At 41.0% G+C, this 16,365-nt stretch overlaps 1 protein-coding gene across 3 annotated transcripts in view; it reads left to right on the top strand.

Annotated features, from left to right (window-relative positions):
• LOC126475336 (eukaryotic translation initiation factor 5B) overlaps positions 1–16,365 on the top strand; it is a 425,184-nt gene that overhangs the window by 137,923 nt on the left and 270,896 nt on the right. For all 3 annotated transcript variants that reach the window (XM_050103135.1, XM_050103136.1, XM_050103134.1), the window contains exons 10-11: positions 882–1,015; positions 1,104–1,321. In XM_050103135.1, the coding sequence (XP_049959092.1) occupies positions 882–1,015; positions 1,104–1,321 (352 nt within the window). The remainder of the gene's footprint in view (positions 1–881; positions 1,016–1,103; positions 1,322–16,365) is intronic.

Genomic DNA, 16,365 nt, shown 5'->3' with positions numbered 1-16,365 from the left:
GAAGGTCCTGAGTTTGATACACAGTACATGTATTCAGTTGAAAAAGATGCACCACATCTTTTACAAACGTCTTTAACACTTACCATATGGATTTTGTACAGTTCGCAGAACTGGTTCGAATATCCCACCATGAATGTCAATGCACTTTTGAGCTGTAGGGATAACATGTTGTGCTGCTTGTTCAAATGCCTGTGATTGGTTCCTAATCAATCCAGCAGTGTTCATGATGCGACGAAGCAGTTCATCTCATTTATTTGCCTTCACTTCATGCGCCTCTGATTTCATCCAGGCCCATAAACAGAAATCTAAAGGTGTAAGATCAGGTGATCTTGGAGGCCAGTTAATACACTACACAGCTAATCAATCCATCACTGGTACGCTACACAATGCGGCTTACACGGCACAATTGCATAAACAACGGGTGATTGTACTATGTATGTCACATGACCATAATACGTTATAGGTTGCATAGCGTAAACATGGCATGTACCTGTGCATTGTTTGCAAGAAAATCATGCTACGGTCCAGTTGTATTGCGTATACGTTCCTGTTGTGCACATCAATTTTGCAGAATTAAAGTTCCTTTCAATAACCATACCTCCCTAATGAAGCATTGCAGACCTATGTTCATATAACATTTTTCGTTCAGAATTGCTTATACTATCACTGTTTAAAATATTGACCTTACCTCCCCAAACGCCCTGTATATATCAGTGTGTGTGTGTGTGTGTGTGTGTGTGTGTGTGTGTGTGTGTGTGTGTATGAAATTGAAAAGTGTCTTTGTAATTTTAGCGGACTCGCATATCTGCAATTATTAAATACACATAGTTTCATCTTACTCCTTTGCATTAGGTTTTATAACATAACCCATTTTCTTCCAGGCAAAACAAAGATTCTTGACAAATTACGACGTACAAATGTGCAAGATGGAGAAGCTGGAGGAATTACTCAGCAAATAGGTGCAACAAATGTCCCTATTGATGCAATTAAGGAACAGACCAAACATGTTAAAGGGGTATGTTTGATGTATATTTCAAATATTCTTGAAATTTATCACATCTGTTTGTATTTGTCCATGTGTATAATGGAAATAAAAATTTCAGTTCTCTGAGACGGAATTGAAGATACCAGGTCTGCTCATCATTGATACACCAGGACACGAGTCTTTCAGCAATTTGCGAAGTCGTGGTTCCTCGCTGTGTGATATAGCAATTCTAGTTGTTGATATCATGCATGGGCTTGAACCACAGACAATTGAATCAATCAATTTGCTGAAAAACAAGAAGACACCGTTCATTGTAGCACTAAACAAAATTGACAGGTTAGTGATAATATTAACTGGGTGAACTTTTTTATAAGATTCTAGACTTACTATAAAAAAAGGTTATGTTGCGTTTGGTGTTCAAGTGGAATTCAATAGAAAGCTGTCCCAGTTAGCAAAGAACGATTCTGTGGTATCTTTGATATAGGCAAGTTTTATATAGAAACACATTAAATTAATAGGAAGTGAATGTGGATTTTATTATTTGTGTTATTGCTTGTGTGTGTTGACATATGTTCCCATCATATTTCTACTTTAGAATGCTCTATAATACTCTGTATTTCTATATGCTCTGACCCACTTCATTGTCCATCTGAGTAAGGCTCTTCTCCTCCTGATTCAGGTAACAAACCAGGCTCAACAATAGGGTAAATATATGGCAAGTTAGCTGTTCTCTTCCTCTTTACTTGCTCCCTTTAAGCATTTTCCATCTGCAACTCTCATCAGCTTTTTCATTCAAAGCATCATAACCACAGAGTCAACATAAGCTATGGCAGGTTCCTTCGTGAGCATCAGTTCATCGCATTTTATTTCTCACTGATTTCTTTTCATTGCATGTTCAGAAGATTTTTGCTCACTCAGAAAACCTTTGCTGTTGAAAGTGAATCATTGTACTGTGACAGTTGTCCTTGATCTGTAATAAATGTACCTTAACACACCTTTGTAAAATACATTCCATAACTGCCCAGAAGTGATAGAAACTTAAAGTACTTGTAGCTAAATATTTCAGCAACATGTTCTTAAATGTTTACCCCTGCTGCTTTCAAAACTTGGGCCGACGTTCATTCATTGTTCAAAATAGCCCTTGTACCCTGGTGACCTCAGGTTTCCTAGGCTGGGGACTGGCCACTGCCACTGACTGTTTCAAGAATCTGGATACATCAGACCTCCGATTATGCAGCCAGAGATGGAACAGATTCCCGCCTTGGTGTCTTCAGAAGCCCAAAGCGATCTTAACCTTGATACAGTACAGGAAAACTTGTACTCCAGGTTTTGTGTTTACAACTCTGTTGTCTTCTGTTCCAATTATGTACCACCATGTAGCATTGTCTATATGGATGCATCCCAGAAAGAGAATGCCGTTTGTTGTTCAGCTGTTTTCCCTGACAGGGTATTCAAAGTATTCCTCCTGATCCAATTCACAAACTGTGATGCAGAGTTACATGGCATTATGACAGCACAGGAGTGGCTTCACAAGCATCACAGTGCAAGGTTTCACATCTGTTCTCACTGCTCAGTGTGCTACAAGTGGTCCCCCAAATGTATCCAGTAGACCAGCTGATTCAACTCGTACACGATTCCTTACAGCTGCTCCAATGCCTTGGAAAGGAGGTGATCTTTTACTGGGTACCTGGATGCATCGGGATACAGGGAAATGACATGGCTGACAGAGCACCCAAAAAAGCTTGCTGGGATGGTATTGTACATCAGTGCGCTGTCTCTTTGCATACTATCATGTCATTACCCAACAAATACATCGTGCATCAGTGGGAAACTGAATGGTTGGAGGTGGCGGAAACAAACTGCAGTCACTCTAATTGTTCCCACAGGCGTGGCAGACTTTGTGCAAATCACATCAAAGGAAAGAAGTGCTGCACACCAGATTGTGCTTAGGACATAATTGTTGAACACACAGTTTGCTCCTCTGACAGGAGGATCCACTACTCTGTGAACTTCGTGGTATGCCACTTTCGGTTTGGGATGTTGTTGTTGTTGTTGTGGTCTTCAGTGCTGAGACTGGTTTGATGCAGCTCTCCATGCTACTCTATCCTGTGCAAGCTTCTTCATTTCCTAGTACCTACTGCAACCTACATCCTTTTGAATCTGCTTAGTGTATTCATCTCTTGGTCTCCCTCTACGATTTTTACCCTCCACCATGCCCTCCAATTCTAAATTGGTGATCCCGTGATGCCTCAGAACATGTCCTACCAACCGATCCCTTCTTCTGTTCAAGTTGTGCCACAAACTCCTCTTCTCCTCAATTTTATTCAACACCACCTCATTAGTTATGTGATCTACCCATCTGATCTTCAGCATTCTTCTGTAGCACCACATTTCGAAAGCTTCTATTCTCTTCTTGTCTAAACTATTTATCGTCCATGTTTCACTTCCATACATGGCTACACTCCACACAAATACTTTCAGAAACGACTTCCTGACACTTATATCTATACTCGATGTTAACAAATTTCTCTTCTTCAGAAACGCATTCCTTGCCATTGCCAGTCTACATTTTATATCCTCTCTACTTCGACCATCATCAGTTATTTTGCTCCCCAAATAGCAAAACTCCTTTACTACTTTAAGTGTCTCATTCGCTAATCTAATTCCCACAGCATCACCAGACTTAATTCGACTACATTCCATTATCCTCGTTTTGGTTTTGTTGATGTTCATCTTATATCCTCCTTTCAAGACGCTATCCATTCCATTCAACTGCTCTTCGAAGCCCTTTGCTGTCTGACAGAATTACAATGTCATCGGCGAACCTCAAAATTTTTCTTTCTTCTCCATTGATTTTAATACCTACTCCAAATTTTTCATTTGTTTCCTTCACTGCATGCTCAATATAAAGATTGAATAACATCGGGGAGAGGCTACAACCCTGTCTCACTCCCTTCCCAACCACTGCTTCCCTTTCATGTCCCTCGACTCTTATAACTGCCATCTGGTTTCTGTACAAATTGTAAATAGCCTTTCGCTCCCTGTATTTTACCCCTGCCACCTTTAGAATTTGAAAGAGAGTATTCCAGTCAACATTGTCAAACGCTTTCTCTGAGTCTACAAATGCTAGAAATGTAGGTTTGCCTTTCCTTAATCCATTTTCTAAGATAAGTCGTAGGTTCAGTATTGCCTCACTTGTTCCAATATTTCTATGGAATCCAAACTGATCTTCCCCGAGGTCGGCTTCTACCAGTTTTTCCATTCTTCTGTAAACAATTTGCGTTAGTATTTTGCAGCTGTGGCTTATTAAACTGATAGTTCAGTAATTTTCACATCTGTCAACACCTGCTTTCTTTGGGATTGGAATTATTATATTCTTCTTGAAGTCTGAGGGTATTTCGCCTGTCTCATACATTCTGCTCACCAGATAGTAGAGTTTTGTCAGGACTGGCTCTCCCAAGGCCGTCAGTAGTTGTAATGGAATGTTGTCTACTCCCGGGGCCTTGTTTTGACTCGGATGTTTCAGTGCTCTGTCAAACTCTTCACGCAGTATCATATCTCCCATTTCATCTTCATCTACATCCTCTTCCATTTCCATAATATTGTCCTCAAGTACATCGCCCTTGTATAGACCCTCTATATACTCCTTCCACCTTTCTGCTTTCCCTTCTTTGCTTAGAACTGGGTTTCCGTCTGAGCTCTTGATACTCATACAAGTGGTTCTCTTTTCTCCAAAGGTCTCTCAAATTTTCCTGTAGGTAGTATCTATCTTACCCCTGGTGAGATAAGCCTCTACATCCTTACATTTGTCCTCTAGCCATCCCTGCTTAGCCATTTTGCGCTTCGTGTCGATCTCATTTTTGAGACGTTTGTATTCCTTTTTGTCTGCTTCATTTACTGCATTTTTATATTTTCTCCTCACATCAATTAAATTCAATATTTCTTCTGTTACCCAAGGAGCTCTACTAGCCCTTGTCTTTTTACCTACTTGACCCTCTGCTGCCTTCACTACTTCATCCCTCAAAGCTACCCATTCTTCTTCTACTGTATTTCTTTCCCCCATTCCTGTCAATTGTTTCGGTTTGGGATATTTTGGGTAATTGTGTCGTATATACTGGCATCAGGTCAGCCCTTGGTTTGGCTGGAGATCTGCCCACCATCTTCACTAACACTGACACAAGTGTTATATGGGTTTTGAAATTTGTGAACTGCTGGAGTTTAATGCATGTGGATGCAGCCTACATGTCACCCCCTCCCTCCAGTCCTCCTCCCCCAATGAGAATGGCATGCTGACTTTTCATCAGAGCAGTGATGACCATGATGTTGAGCACTGCTTTCCAAAATCATCATCATCATATTTCTTTATAATTACAACTGTGGTGAAAGTTTTAGCAATAACTACTGTTTGGCTGGGGCCATCATTCCCTGCTAGTTACCAGCTGCACTGCCTGTCCATTAGAATTTGGAGAAGATCTCGGAAATGGTTGTTGCTCCGGATCCATTGGGGACATTAAATTGTGTCTAAACACTGCACCTTGTTGCTGAAGGACTGTGCTCTAACATGTGGTATTCCAGTACCAGAAAAACGCGCTGTTCAGTGGAATGCACAATTTCAACCTCTTCCTTTGGTACGCTAACCTCCTTTCGTGTTTCAGTGGTGGAACTGATCACTCTTAACTGCAGCGCATGATTTATAGACACTACTTATTGCAGTTACAGTGCCATTGAACTGTTTCAAAACTTCTGTATAACTGCTGTACAAAATTCTTACAGCTCTCACAATAAACTTACCATTTCTTGCCCTTGTCTATTGATATTAGTTTTCGAGATGCTTAATTTTGAAATCAGGCACTCCTTTGCTGGATCCCCTGTATCTTTTCCTTGTTTCTCTAATCTTCTTTTAACATCTACAAAGACTCAGGTGGTGATTTCTTGTATCCATAATCATTATGTAATGTTTCCATGCTCTTTGGTAGCTGACATATCTAAATATAACGGAGAAGCAAACTCAACTTTGACCAGAGTCTGTGCTCAGTAAATGCCATCAATTGAGCAACAATTTTTGTTATCTTCTCTGCTAGTGGTGCCAAATCAAGAATTAAAAATTCCTGTGTATCTTAATTCTACCACTGTCACCCATGAATTGCAGGAACTTCCTACTCTATTGTATTTGTTATATGGAAATTTCAACAATCACCTATTTTGGCAGTTAGCATCTTTACTTTCATTTTATCTTTCTGATTATGTTGCCACTTGATTTTAGCAGGTATCTGTTGTTTAAGACACCGCTGTTCGGTAGATGTTAAGTTGAAGCTGAAAACACAATTTACACAAATATACTGATATTACTTCAGTGATAATTCAGTTATATGTGTCAAACAGGGGAAGATCCAGGATGGAATAATAATTGGGAAGGATAAATTGCTACTCACCAAGTAGAGGAAGCATTGAGTCACAGATGGGCATGGTGAAAACCTGAGCAAGCAGAGATAAGGGTGAAGGACTTTTCCCAGTAGCTCAATATTTTTAGCATTCTCATAGTTGGGTCTCATTTTCATCAGTACACTAGTCAATGTAATGCAATACAATGGAAGTGCAAAATGGCTAAGCGGGGATGGCTAGAGGACAAATGTAAGGATGTAGAGGCTTACCTCACTAGGGGTAAGATAGATACTGCCTACAGGAAAATTAAAGAGACCTTTGGAGAGAAGAGAACCACTTGTATGAATATCAAGAACTCAGATGGCAACCCAGTTCTAAGAAAAGAAGGGAAGGCAGAAAGGTGGAAGGAGTATATAGAGGGTTTATACAAGGGTGATGTACTTCAGGACAATATTATGGAAATGGAAGAGGATGTAGATGAAGATGAAATGGGAGATACGATACTGTGTGAAGAGTTTGACAGTGCACTGAAAGAACCGAGTCGAAACAAGGCCCCTGGAGTAGACAACATTCCATTACAACTACTGACGGCCTTGGGAGAGCCAGTCCTGACAAAACTCTACCATCTGGTGAGCAATATGTATGAAACAGGCGAAAAACCCTCAGACTTCAAGAAGAATATAATAATTCCAATCCCAAAGAAAGCAGGTGTTGACAGATGTGAAAATTACCGAACTATCAGTTTAATAAGCCACAGCTGCAAAATACTAACACGAATTCTTTACAGACGAATGGAAAAACTAGTAGAAGCCGACCTCGGGGAAGATCAGTTTGGTTTCCGTAGAAATACTGGAACATGTGAGGCAATGCTGACCATACGACTTACCTTAGAAGAAAGATTAAGGAAAGGCAAACCTACGTTTCTAGCATTTGTAGATTTAGAGAAAGTTTTTGACAATGTTGACTGGAATACTCTTCTTTCAAATTCTAAAGGTGGCAGGGGTAAAATACAGGGAGCAAAAGGCTATTTACAATTTGTACAGAAACCAGATGGCAGTTATAAGAGTCGAGGGGCATGAAAGGGAAGCAGTGGTTGGGAAGGGAGTTAAACAGGGTTGTATCCTATCCCCGATGTTATTCGATCTGTATATTGAGCAAGCGGTAAAGGAAACAAAAGAAAAATTCGGAGTAGGTATTAAAATTCATGGAGAAGAAAGAAAAATTTTGAGGTTCGCCGATGACATTGTAATTCTGTCAGAGACAGCAAAGGACTTGGAAGAGCAGTTGAACGGAATGGATAGCGTCTTGAGAGGAGGATATAAGATGAACATCAACAAAACCAAAACAAGGATAATGGAATGTAGTCGAATTAAGTCTGGTGATGCTGTGGGAATTAGATTAGGGAATGAGGCACTTAAAAGTAGTAAAGGAGTTTTTCTATTTGGGGAGCAAAATAACTGATGATGGTCGAAGTAGAGAGGATATAAAATGTAGACTGGCAATGGCAAGGAAAGCGTTTCTGAAGAAGAGAAATTTGTTAACATCGAGTATAGATTTAAGTGTCAGGAAGTCGTTTCTGAAAGTATTTGTATGGAGTGTAGCCATGTATGGAAGTGAAACATGGACGATAAATAGTTTAGACAAGAAGAGAATAGAAGCTTTCGAAATGTGGTGCTACAGAAGAATGCTGAAGATTAGATGGGTAGATCACATAACTAATGAGGAGGTGTTGAATAAAATTGAGGAGAAGAGGAGTTTGTGGCACAACTTGAACAGAAGAAGGGATCGGTTGGTAGGACATGTTCTGAGGCATCAAGGGATCACCAATTTAGTATTGGAGGGTAGCGTGGAGGGTAAAAATCGTAGAGGGAGACCAAGAGATGAATACACTAAGCAGATTCAGAAGGATGTAGGTTGCAGTAGGTACTGGGAGATGAAGAAGCTTGCACAGGATAGAGTAGCATGGAGAGCTGCATCAAACCAGTCTCCGGACTGAAGACCACAACAACAACTAGTCAATGGAGTGGTGTTAAATAAAAAGACTTGTATTAGGCTATCAAACAACAAATGGGGTCTCTCAGCCAGTGAAGCCATATGATCATTTCATTTTCCTTTTCTTCCTTTTTCGCCCCCGCCCCCCCACCTCCCCCCATCTGCAGCTCAATGCCTCCTTGTATTGTGTGACTAAAAGCAATCTATCCTTCCCAATCTCCTGGAACAACTGTGTAACTGAAATCCAAATCATTCCATCACGTAACATATTCTGAAACCACAATATTTCATTTACGTTTGACTGAAAGGTAGTCCATGTGGGGGGGTCTGAAATGAATAAAAATACGGTTTTTTTTTTTTTTCAGTTTCTCCCAGCGTATTTGTTGCTCGAACATTTCATGGGTATACTGCTGGTTCATAGTGTCAAACGGACACAATATTTCGGCGATTAGACATGTCGCCATCATATGGTGCGCTGACAAACTGAGCTCCTAAGGCGGACAGCCAATTTAAATCCCCTCCCCCTGCGGGCCGCTCTCTTCGCCATTGGCATCTGCACGTCTGCAGTTGTGAAGATGTGGGCATCAGAATCTGTCGTAGCGTCGATGAGAGTCGTCTTCATTACATTCAATGTAAATTCAGACCTCTAAATATTGGGACAGTGTTATAAGGGAGGCTATCTAAATTCGCACCAGGGAAGATCTTACCAACCAAGATTGTGGCTAAAATCTCAGCAAGGCTTGAGACCCGGCATTGAATGTAATTAAGAAGACTCTCAGCAAGAAGTATGAACTGGCGACCAGGGCGGACGTAGCAAGCACACCGACACTATGACAGATTCAAACGCCCACGTCTTCGCGACCGCCAGCGCGCGGGCGTGTACGGCGAAGAGAGTGGACCGCGGGGGGAGAGGATTTAAATCGGCTGTCCGCCCTTAGGAGTTCAGTTCATAAGCACACCTGACGATGGCGACATGTCTGATCGCCGAAATATTGTGCTCGTTGGACACTATGAACCGGCAGTATACCTGTGGACTGTTCGAGCAACAAATACACCGGGAGAAACTGAAGAATCACATCATATACCTTTACGGGAAGGAGATGTATTGCAGCATGAAGATACTCAACAAGCTGCGCTACCGAGGATGCCATTTGCTGAGTGCTCTTCCATTCCTGAAGAGATCTCGTACCGAGCAGATTGTGCTGAACTTTGCTACGGTCACACATTACATCGATTCTGCAGCAGCCAAGAGAATTAAGAGATGGGCCAGCTTTGCCTTGGTACGTGAGAGGGTGCACTTTACTCACTGCAGCCTTGAATACCACTCCCAGGAACTATTTAAACTTCATCTTAAACTGGTCAATCAGTTTAATTCGTGGACCTGGGACTGGGTGGATAGTGTTACCTGGACGACAGCCGATTCTGCACATAAAAAGGCCACTGGACGTCAGATTTCAAAATTCTCACGTCTCTCGGATAAACCATCGCTGGAGGCACCATGCAAGATGATCATCAATCTCATTCACATGGAGCTGTCTCATGAGGCGGTTTCGGTTCTGGAGAAGGGACTCAACTTTCAGAGCAGTGGAACAGGTTGCAGCACGATTACCACCTGAAGCAGCAGAAGAAGTGCGTGGGGAAACATGTCGGGCTCTGACCAGAACTAAATCTATGAAGACTAACATTACCAGTAGAGAGAGGGCGGCCATTTGGGACCTAAGAGAGTGCTCTGAGATTGTTATCTTACCTGCTGACAAAGGCAATGCCACTATTGTTCTTTCCCATAAGGACTACATTGAGAAGATGCAGCGCCTGCTAGATGACGACTCCTATAGGAAGATCAAAGCTGACCCCACGAAGAAGGTGGAGAACAAGACCAGGGCTCTACTCATGGACGCAGATCTACCAGAGGGGGACGCCAAGAAATTGTCACCTCAAGGACCTGTACCACCAAGACTTTATGGACTCCCTAAGGTCCACAAAAAGGGGGGTACCTACGCGCCCGATTGTCAGCGACATTAGGGCACCTACTTACTTGCTGGCAAAATATCTGGCTGAATTACTTAGCCCCTATGTAGGTAAATGCCCTCACCATATCCGTAATTCCATGGATTTCGTGAAACATCTCGACAACTTCAGACTGAAAGACACTGATATCATAGTGCGCTTCGACGTGGTTTCACTATTCACCAGGGTGCCTCTACGAGAGACAGTCAAGCTTATTGGGCAGAAATTTGACGAGAAGACCACCGAACTCTTTAGTCATGTCTTGAACTCAACGTATTTTCTGTTTAATGGGGAATACTATGAGCAAATGGATGGAGTCGCAATGGGCAGCCCACTCTCGCTGTCGGTCGCGAATTTGTACATGGAGTACTTCGAGGAGGAAGCCTTGGCGTCATCCAATTGGAAACCTACTTGTTTCTTCCCGGATGAAGTCATGGAAGAAGAGGTAGCCACTGCCTTTATTCTGTACAATGGCGCACTATTGGGGAAAATCGGCCCTATATTAAAGAAACGCCGAGTTAAAACCGTCTTCTGCCCGCCCAATAAAACACGGGCATTAGTGGGAAGTGTGAAAGATGACCTCGGTTTGAGGAAGGCCGGCATATACCAAATTCTCTGTGAGTGTGGGAAGACTTATATCGGACAAACAGTACGCACCATCGAAGATCGTTGCCAAGAACATCAAAGGCACACTCGACTGAAATATCCAAATATCCAAATAAGTCGGCGGTAGCAGAGCACTGTTTGTCCGAGAAACACGAGATGTATTATGAGCGTACCAAGATCCTGGCTCAGACCTCTAAATATTGGGACAGTGTTATAAGGGAGGCTATCAAAATTCGCACCAGGGAAGATCTTATCAACCGAGATTGCGGCTACAATCTCAGCAAGGCTTGGGACCCGGCATTGAATGTAATTAAGAAGACTCTCAGCAAGAAGTACGAACTGGCGACCAGGGCGGACTTAGCAAGCACATCGACGCTATGACAGATTCTGATGCCCACGTCTTCGTGACCGCCGGCGCGGACAGCGAAGAGAGCCACCTGCGGGGGGGAGGGGATTTAAATCGGCCGCCCACACTTCGGAGCTCAGTTCGTCAGCGCACCTGACGATGGTGACATATCTGATCGCCAAAATATTGTGCCCGTTGGACACTGAACTGGCAGTATACCCGTGGACTGGTTGAGCAATAAAAATACTATTTGAAAAGTTTGATGATGCTCTGTACCTCGATGTCGACATATTTGAGGTAAATCATTGCTCCAGAGAACGCATCAGTTGTTTTTTAAAAAAAATGTCTATGCTAGGGGCAGAATTGGGAAACTCTTCCTTAAATTACCATTCTTCACCAATGCCTTAAATACTTCCTTCTAGATGCTCATTAAATTTTCATTTACATGCAAAGGAATCACACTTACTGGCTCACTGAAATTGTTTTCCAGTATTTTTAATGCTCGGTCATTTCGTGTTAAGGGGGGCTAAGTATGGTACAACTGGTCTGAAAGTGACGTTTTCCCGTTGTCAAATCTTAATAATATTTGATCTGTCCTGAACAGTTTGATGTGTAATTTGTCAGATAATTTCAATTGGAGGTGTAAAATTTATCACTTCAGAATTAATTCATGTTCAAGAAATTATTCACCATCATTGGACAGATTCCCATATGGGCGTCATAGGAATAAGTATCCCTTGTGTAGAGAAACAACTTGCTGATTTGAAAGCAAATAAATCACCAGGTCTGAATGGAGTCCCAATTTGATTTTACTGAGTACTCTACAGCATTAGCCCCTTACTTAGCCATTGTTTATCATGAATCTCTCACCCAGAACAAAGTCTCAAGTGACTAGAAAAAAGTGCAAGTGACTCCAGTATACAGTGTGTAAAATTTATGTTGACAAACCAGAATAACTCGAAAAATGAGCTTCACACGAAAAAATGTGTTGAATCCAAAGTTGATTATTTTCGAGGGGGACATCTGCTGGTGCTTGTCTTAAACATTTGTTTTGATTCTTGGTAGTTGGTGCTGTAATTCAAGAAAATCCATGTTCTTATTTTTGCATGGAAAATGGTTACAGATAAATAAAAAATACTTATTTACTTCGTAAATTTTGATTCGCTAAAACTAAAACTCTTCCTCTCTCCCCATAGGATGTGGTTTGGGAGAGAGAAATTAGTTTTACAAATGCTGACCCAAATATTAATTTTTTTCTGCAGATTCGGATAAGTTTTGTTTGTTTCGTGGTCATGAGGCCACACAACTTTAAATTATTTATTTAATTTCATTATTTTGATTTTATTTTAATTTAATGTAATTATTTATTTTATTTATCCATAACCATTTTCTACCCAAAAATAAGAACATGGATTTTCTTGAATTGCAGCACCAACTACCAAGAATCTTCTTGTATTACAGCACCAACTACCAAGAATCAAAACAAATGTTTAAAAACAAAATGTACATAGTTTTTTATGTAGAATCTGATTCTGCAATAAAAAATGGGGGTTCCCATTTGAAATTTTAAAGTTGCCTCCCGCTCCATCCCCAGGGTCTGGGGTGGTGGGCTAATTTTAGCACCAGCAGATGCCCCCCTCGAAAATAATTAACTTTGGATTCTACATATTTTTTCATGTGAAGCTTATTTTTCGAGTTATTCTGGTTTGTCAAGTTAAAATTTATACCCTGTATAAGAAGAGTAGAACAGCAGATCCCCAAACTTACAGATCAATATCCTTAACTTCCATTTGCTGCAGAGTCGTTTGAACATATGCTCAGTTCAAATATAATAAACTTTCTTGAGACTTATGCTGACAAATCAGCAAGGTTTTGGAAAGCACCGCTCATGCGAACCTCAGCTTGCTGTTTTCTCACATGTACTGTGAACTATGGATGAAGGGCAACAGGCAGATGTCATGTTTCTAGATTTCTTGAAGGCATTTGTCAAAGTGCTCTATTGTAGGCTGTTTACGAAGGTATGAGCATACGGAATAAGTTCACAGATATGTGAGTGGCTCGGAGACATTTTAGGTAATACAACCCAGTACATTGTCCTTGATGGTGGGTATTCATCAGACTCAAGAACATTGTCAGGAGTGCCCCAGGGAAGTGTGATAGGACCACTGCTGTTCTCTGATGTGGTGTACTGTAAGATATCGAAGTTGAGTGTTCTGTAGAAAGATAAGACATCTTGGACAAAATTTCTAGTTGGTGTAATGAATGGTAGCTAGCTCTAAATGTGAAAAAATGTAAGTTAACGAGGATGAGTAGGAAGAACGAACCTTTTATTTCTGGATACAGTAGTGCTAGTGTCCTACTTGACACAGCCAAGTCATTTAAATATCTGGGCATAACATTGAAAGCGATACGAAATGGAATGAGCGTGTGAGAACTGTGGTAGGGAAGGCGAATGATCGATTTCAATTTATTGAGAGAATTTTAGAAAAGAGGATTCACCTTTAATGGAAACTGCATATAGGACACTGGCGCACCTATTCTTGAGTGCTGCTCAAGTTTTTGGGATACATAGCAGGCCAGATTGAAGAAAGACATTGAAGCAATTACAAGGCGGACTGCTAGATTTATTACTGGTAGGTTTGAACAACACATAAGCGTTACGGAGATGCTTTGGGATCTCGGATGGAAATCCCTGAAGAGAAGGAGACATTCATTTTGAGATACACTATTGAGAAAATTTAGAGAACCAGCTTTGGAAACTGACTGCCCCACAGTTCTGCTGTTAACCAACAACATTATGCGTAGGGACCACAAAGATAAGATACGAAAAATTAGGGCTTACATGGAGGTAGATGGGTAGTCATTTTTTCCCTTGCTCTATTTGCGAGTGGAACAGGAAGTGAAGTGACTAGAAATTGTATAGGGTACCCTCTGCTATGCACTGCATGGTGGCTTGAGGAGTGTAGGTAGATGTAGATGTATTAGTACAAATGTAATAAAATCCTGTTGTTCTGCCTTGGTTTACATAATTATCTCTATCTTTGGAAGTATTCAATCTAGAAGGCTATGGTTTTCAGCTATTTATTCCATCATTTTATGTTCATGTTATGAGGTTGGATGCACTATGTAAAAAGAAGTGGCAGTATTCCATATACATTTAGTGCTTTCTAAGTGTTGTGTTGTAAAGGTAATAGATAAACTCTAAATCCTAATGGAATATATGCAGCTAAAAACATTAACTCCAACATTATTATGCAACAGCAATAAGATACAACATATGACCTACGTTCTTCCACAGGTCATGGACTGATCGTACCACCTAACATGTTCTTTGTCCACTGGGTGCCGATTGACGGCACAAGTACTGTTAAGCTCAGGCAAAGGTACAGAGGAATGATTTAGGCACAAAAACAGCATACCATCTGCAGTGATGGGAGCTATTAAACCAGTGTATAGAGATTTAGCTCATCATGATCTTCTTTCCGAGTGTCTCCATGGTTGAACCCAAAACTTGAATGAGTCTTTCAGTAATGTCATTTGGACCTGCATATCAAGAAAATATGCTTGCAGAAATGAAAACTTATACATGACACATATTCACATTTGCGAATAATGACAACAATCAGCTTCATAATTGAATGATGACAATGAAAATTTGTGCTGGGCTGGAGCTCAAAACTGCATTTCCCTCTAACCATGAATGTGGTCGCCTTGTCATTAGGCTATCCGAGCACGACTCACCTCCAGACCCCAACTTCCATATGTCGTCAGCCTGCACTCTCGTACATTCATTACGTATACTTCCATACAGGGTAGACACTTTACTGCAAAGTTGCTTGCCCAGTGTCTGCCAGATAAATATGATATTGCAGTGCCTGTGTTGTTCATAAGTATTATTGAAAGTTCCTTTGGACATGCAAGTATGTTATGCAATACTTCCGAAAAATTTCAGGTCTCTATCTGTCAGTTTCTGGAATAATGGGTCATTAACATTGCAGTTTTAACAGTGTAGGTATGGGGCATATGTACTCCCCTTAAGGGGGCTGGCAGGTGATCAGTTACTGATGTTTTTCGGTATTATAACAGGTCCTCTTGATAAGTAAGTATTCTTGTTCTTCTGTTGTGAATTTCACAATATACCAGGTCACAAATTAATTAGTTGCCTTGTCCATCCAGTCATTGATTTACATTTTGTGGTCAACAATGTGATCTGAAAACTGTAACTGTTTTCTTCTCTTCCTCCTCCTCCTCCTCCTCCTCCTCCTCCACCGCCCCCCCCCCCCCTCCTCCCGATTCTTTTAAGAAATTAAGAAACCCAAATGATTTTATAAATAAAACAATTTTGGATCTCTCTCTCCTCTGCTGTAATTACAGCTTTCAATAGGGGAAAAAAGAATTAAGATTTTGTTCACTCTCTTCTGTACTCTTGTTTTGTCTGGTGGAATAAACCACCTCCTATTCTTCTGCACATTTTGACCATTTCGTTTCCTAACATTTCTATAGAGAATTTCAAATAGCAATAGACATCTATATTTGTTGCTGTGGCACTGCTTCTCTGAGTGGCAAAATGTAGCATTTTCAGGCAAGAACATCATCAGCCTGTCATACAGTGATAGCTGTTATTTAAAAACTATTTCTGTGATGACTGAAGTCTGACAACCTTCATTGATGAACAGCATAATGAACACCAGGAATGATAGTTTTGGGTGTGTTGGATGCAATGTGCAGTTTTGCCTCGTATGTTTTGTCATATCAACAGAAACCTTATATCAGGGAGGCTTTAGTCTGAGGTGATGTTCTTTCCTCATGCAGCTCCATAAGAGATATTTCAGAAGTATCATGTGCTATCATATGTAGGATGGGATATACAGGAATTGTTTGATCCTGCTTTTCTGGTATCCAAGTCCATCTGAAAAGTTACCCATGCTACATCTCTGTAACGTGGTTTGGCATCCATCAATTATAATTGATGTCTAGTGGACTAGCATACAAGCCATGAGGAGGGATGTTCAAAGGAATATACCCAGGCTCTCTGTGTTTTTGTGTG

The sequence above is a fragment of the Schistocerca serialis genome, chromosome 4 (assembly GCF_023864345.2).
Source record: "Schistocerca serialis cubense isolate TAMUIC-IGC-003099 chromosome 4, iqSchSeri2.2, whole genome shotgun sequence".
Lineage (NCBI taxonomy): Eukaryota > Metazoa > Arthropoda > Insecta > Orthoptera > Acrididae > Schistocerca > Schistocerca serialis.
This window is presented reverse-complemented; position numbering and strand designations above follow the sequence as displayed.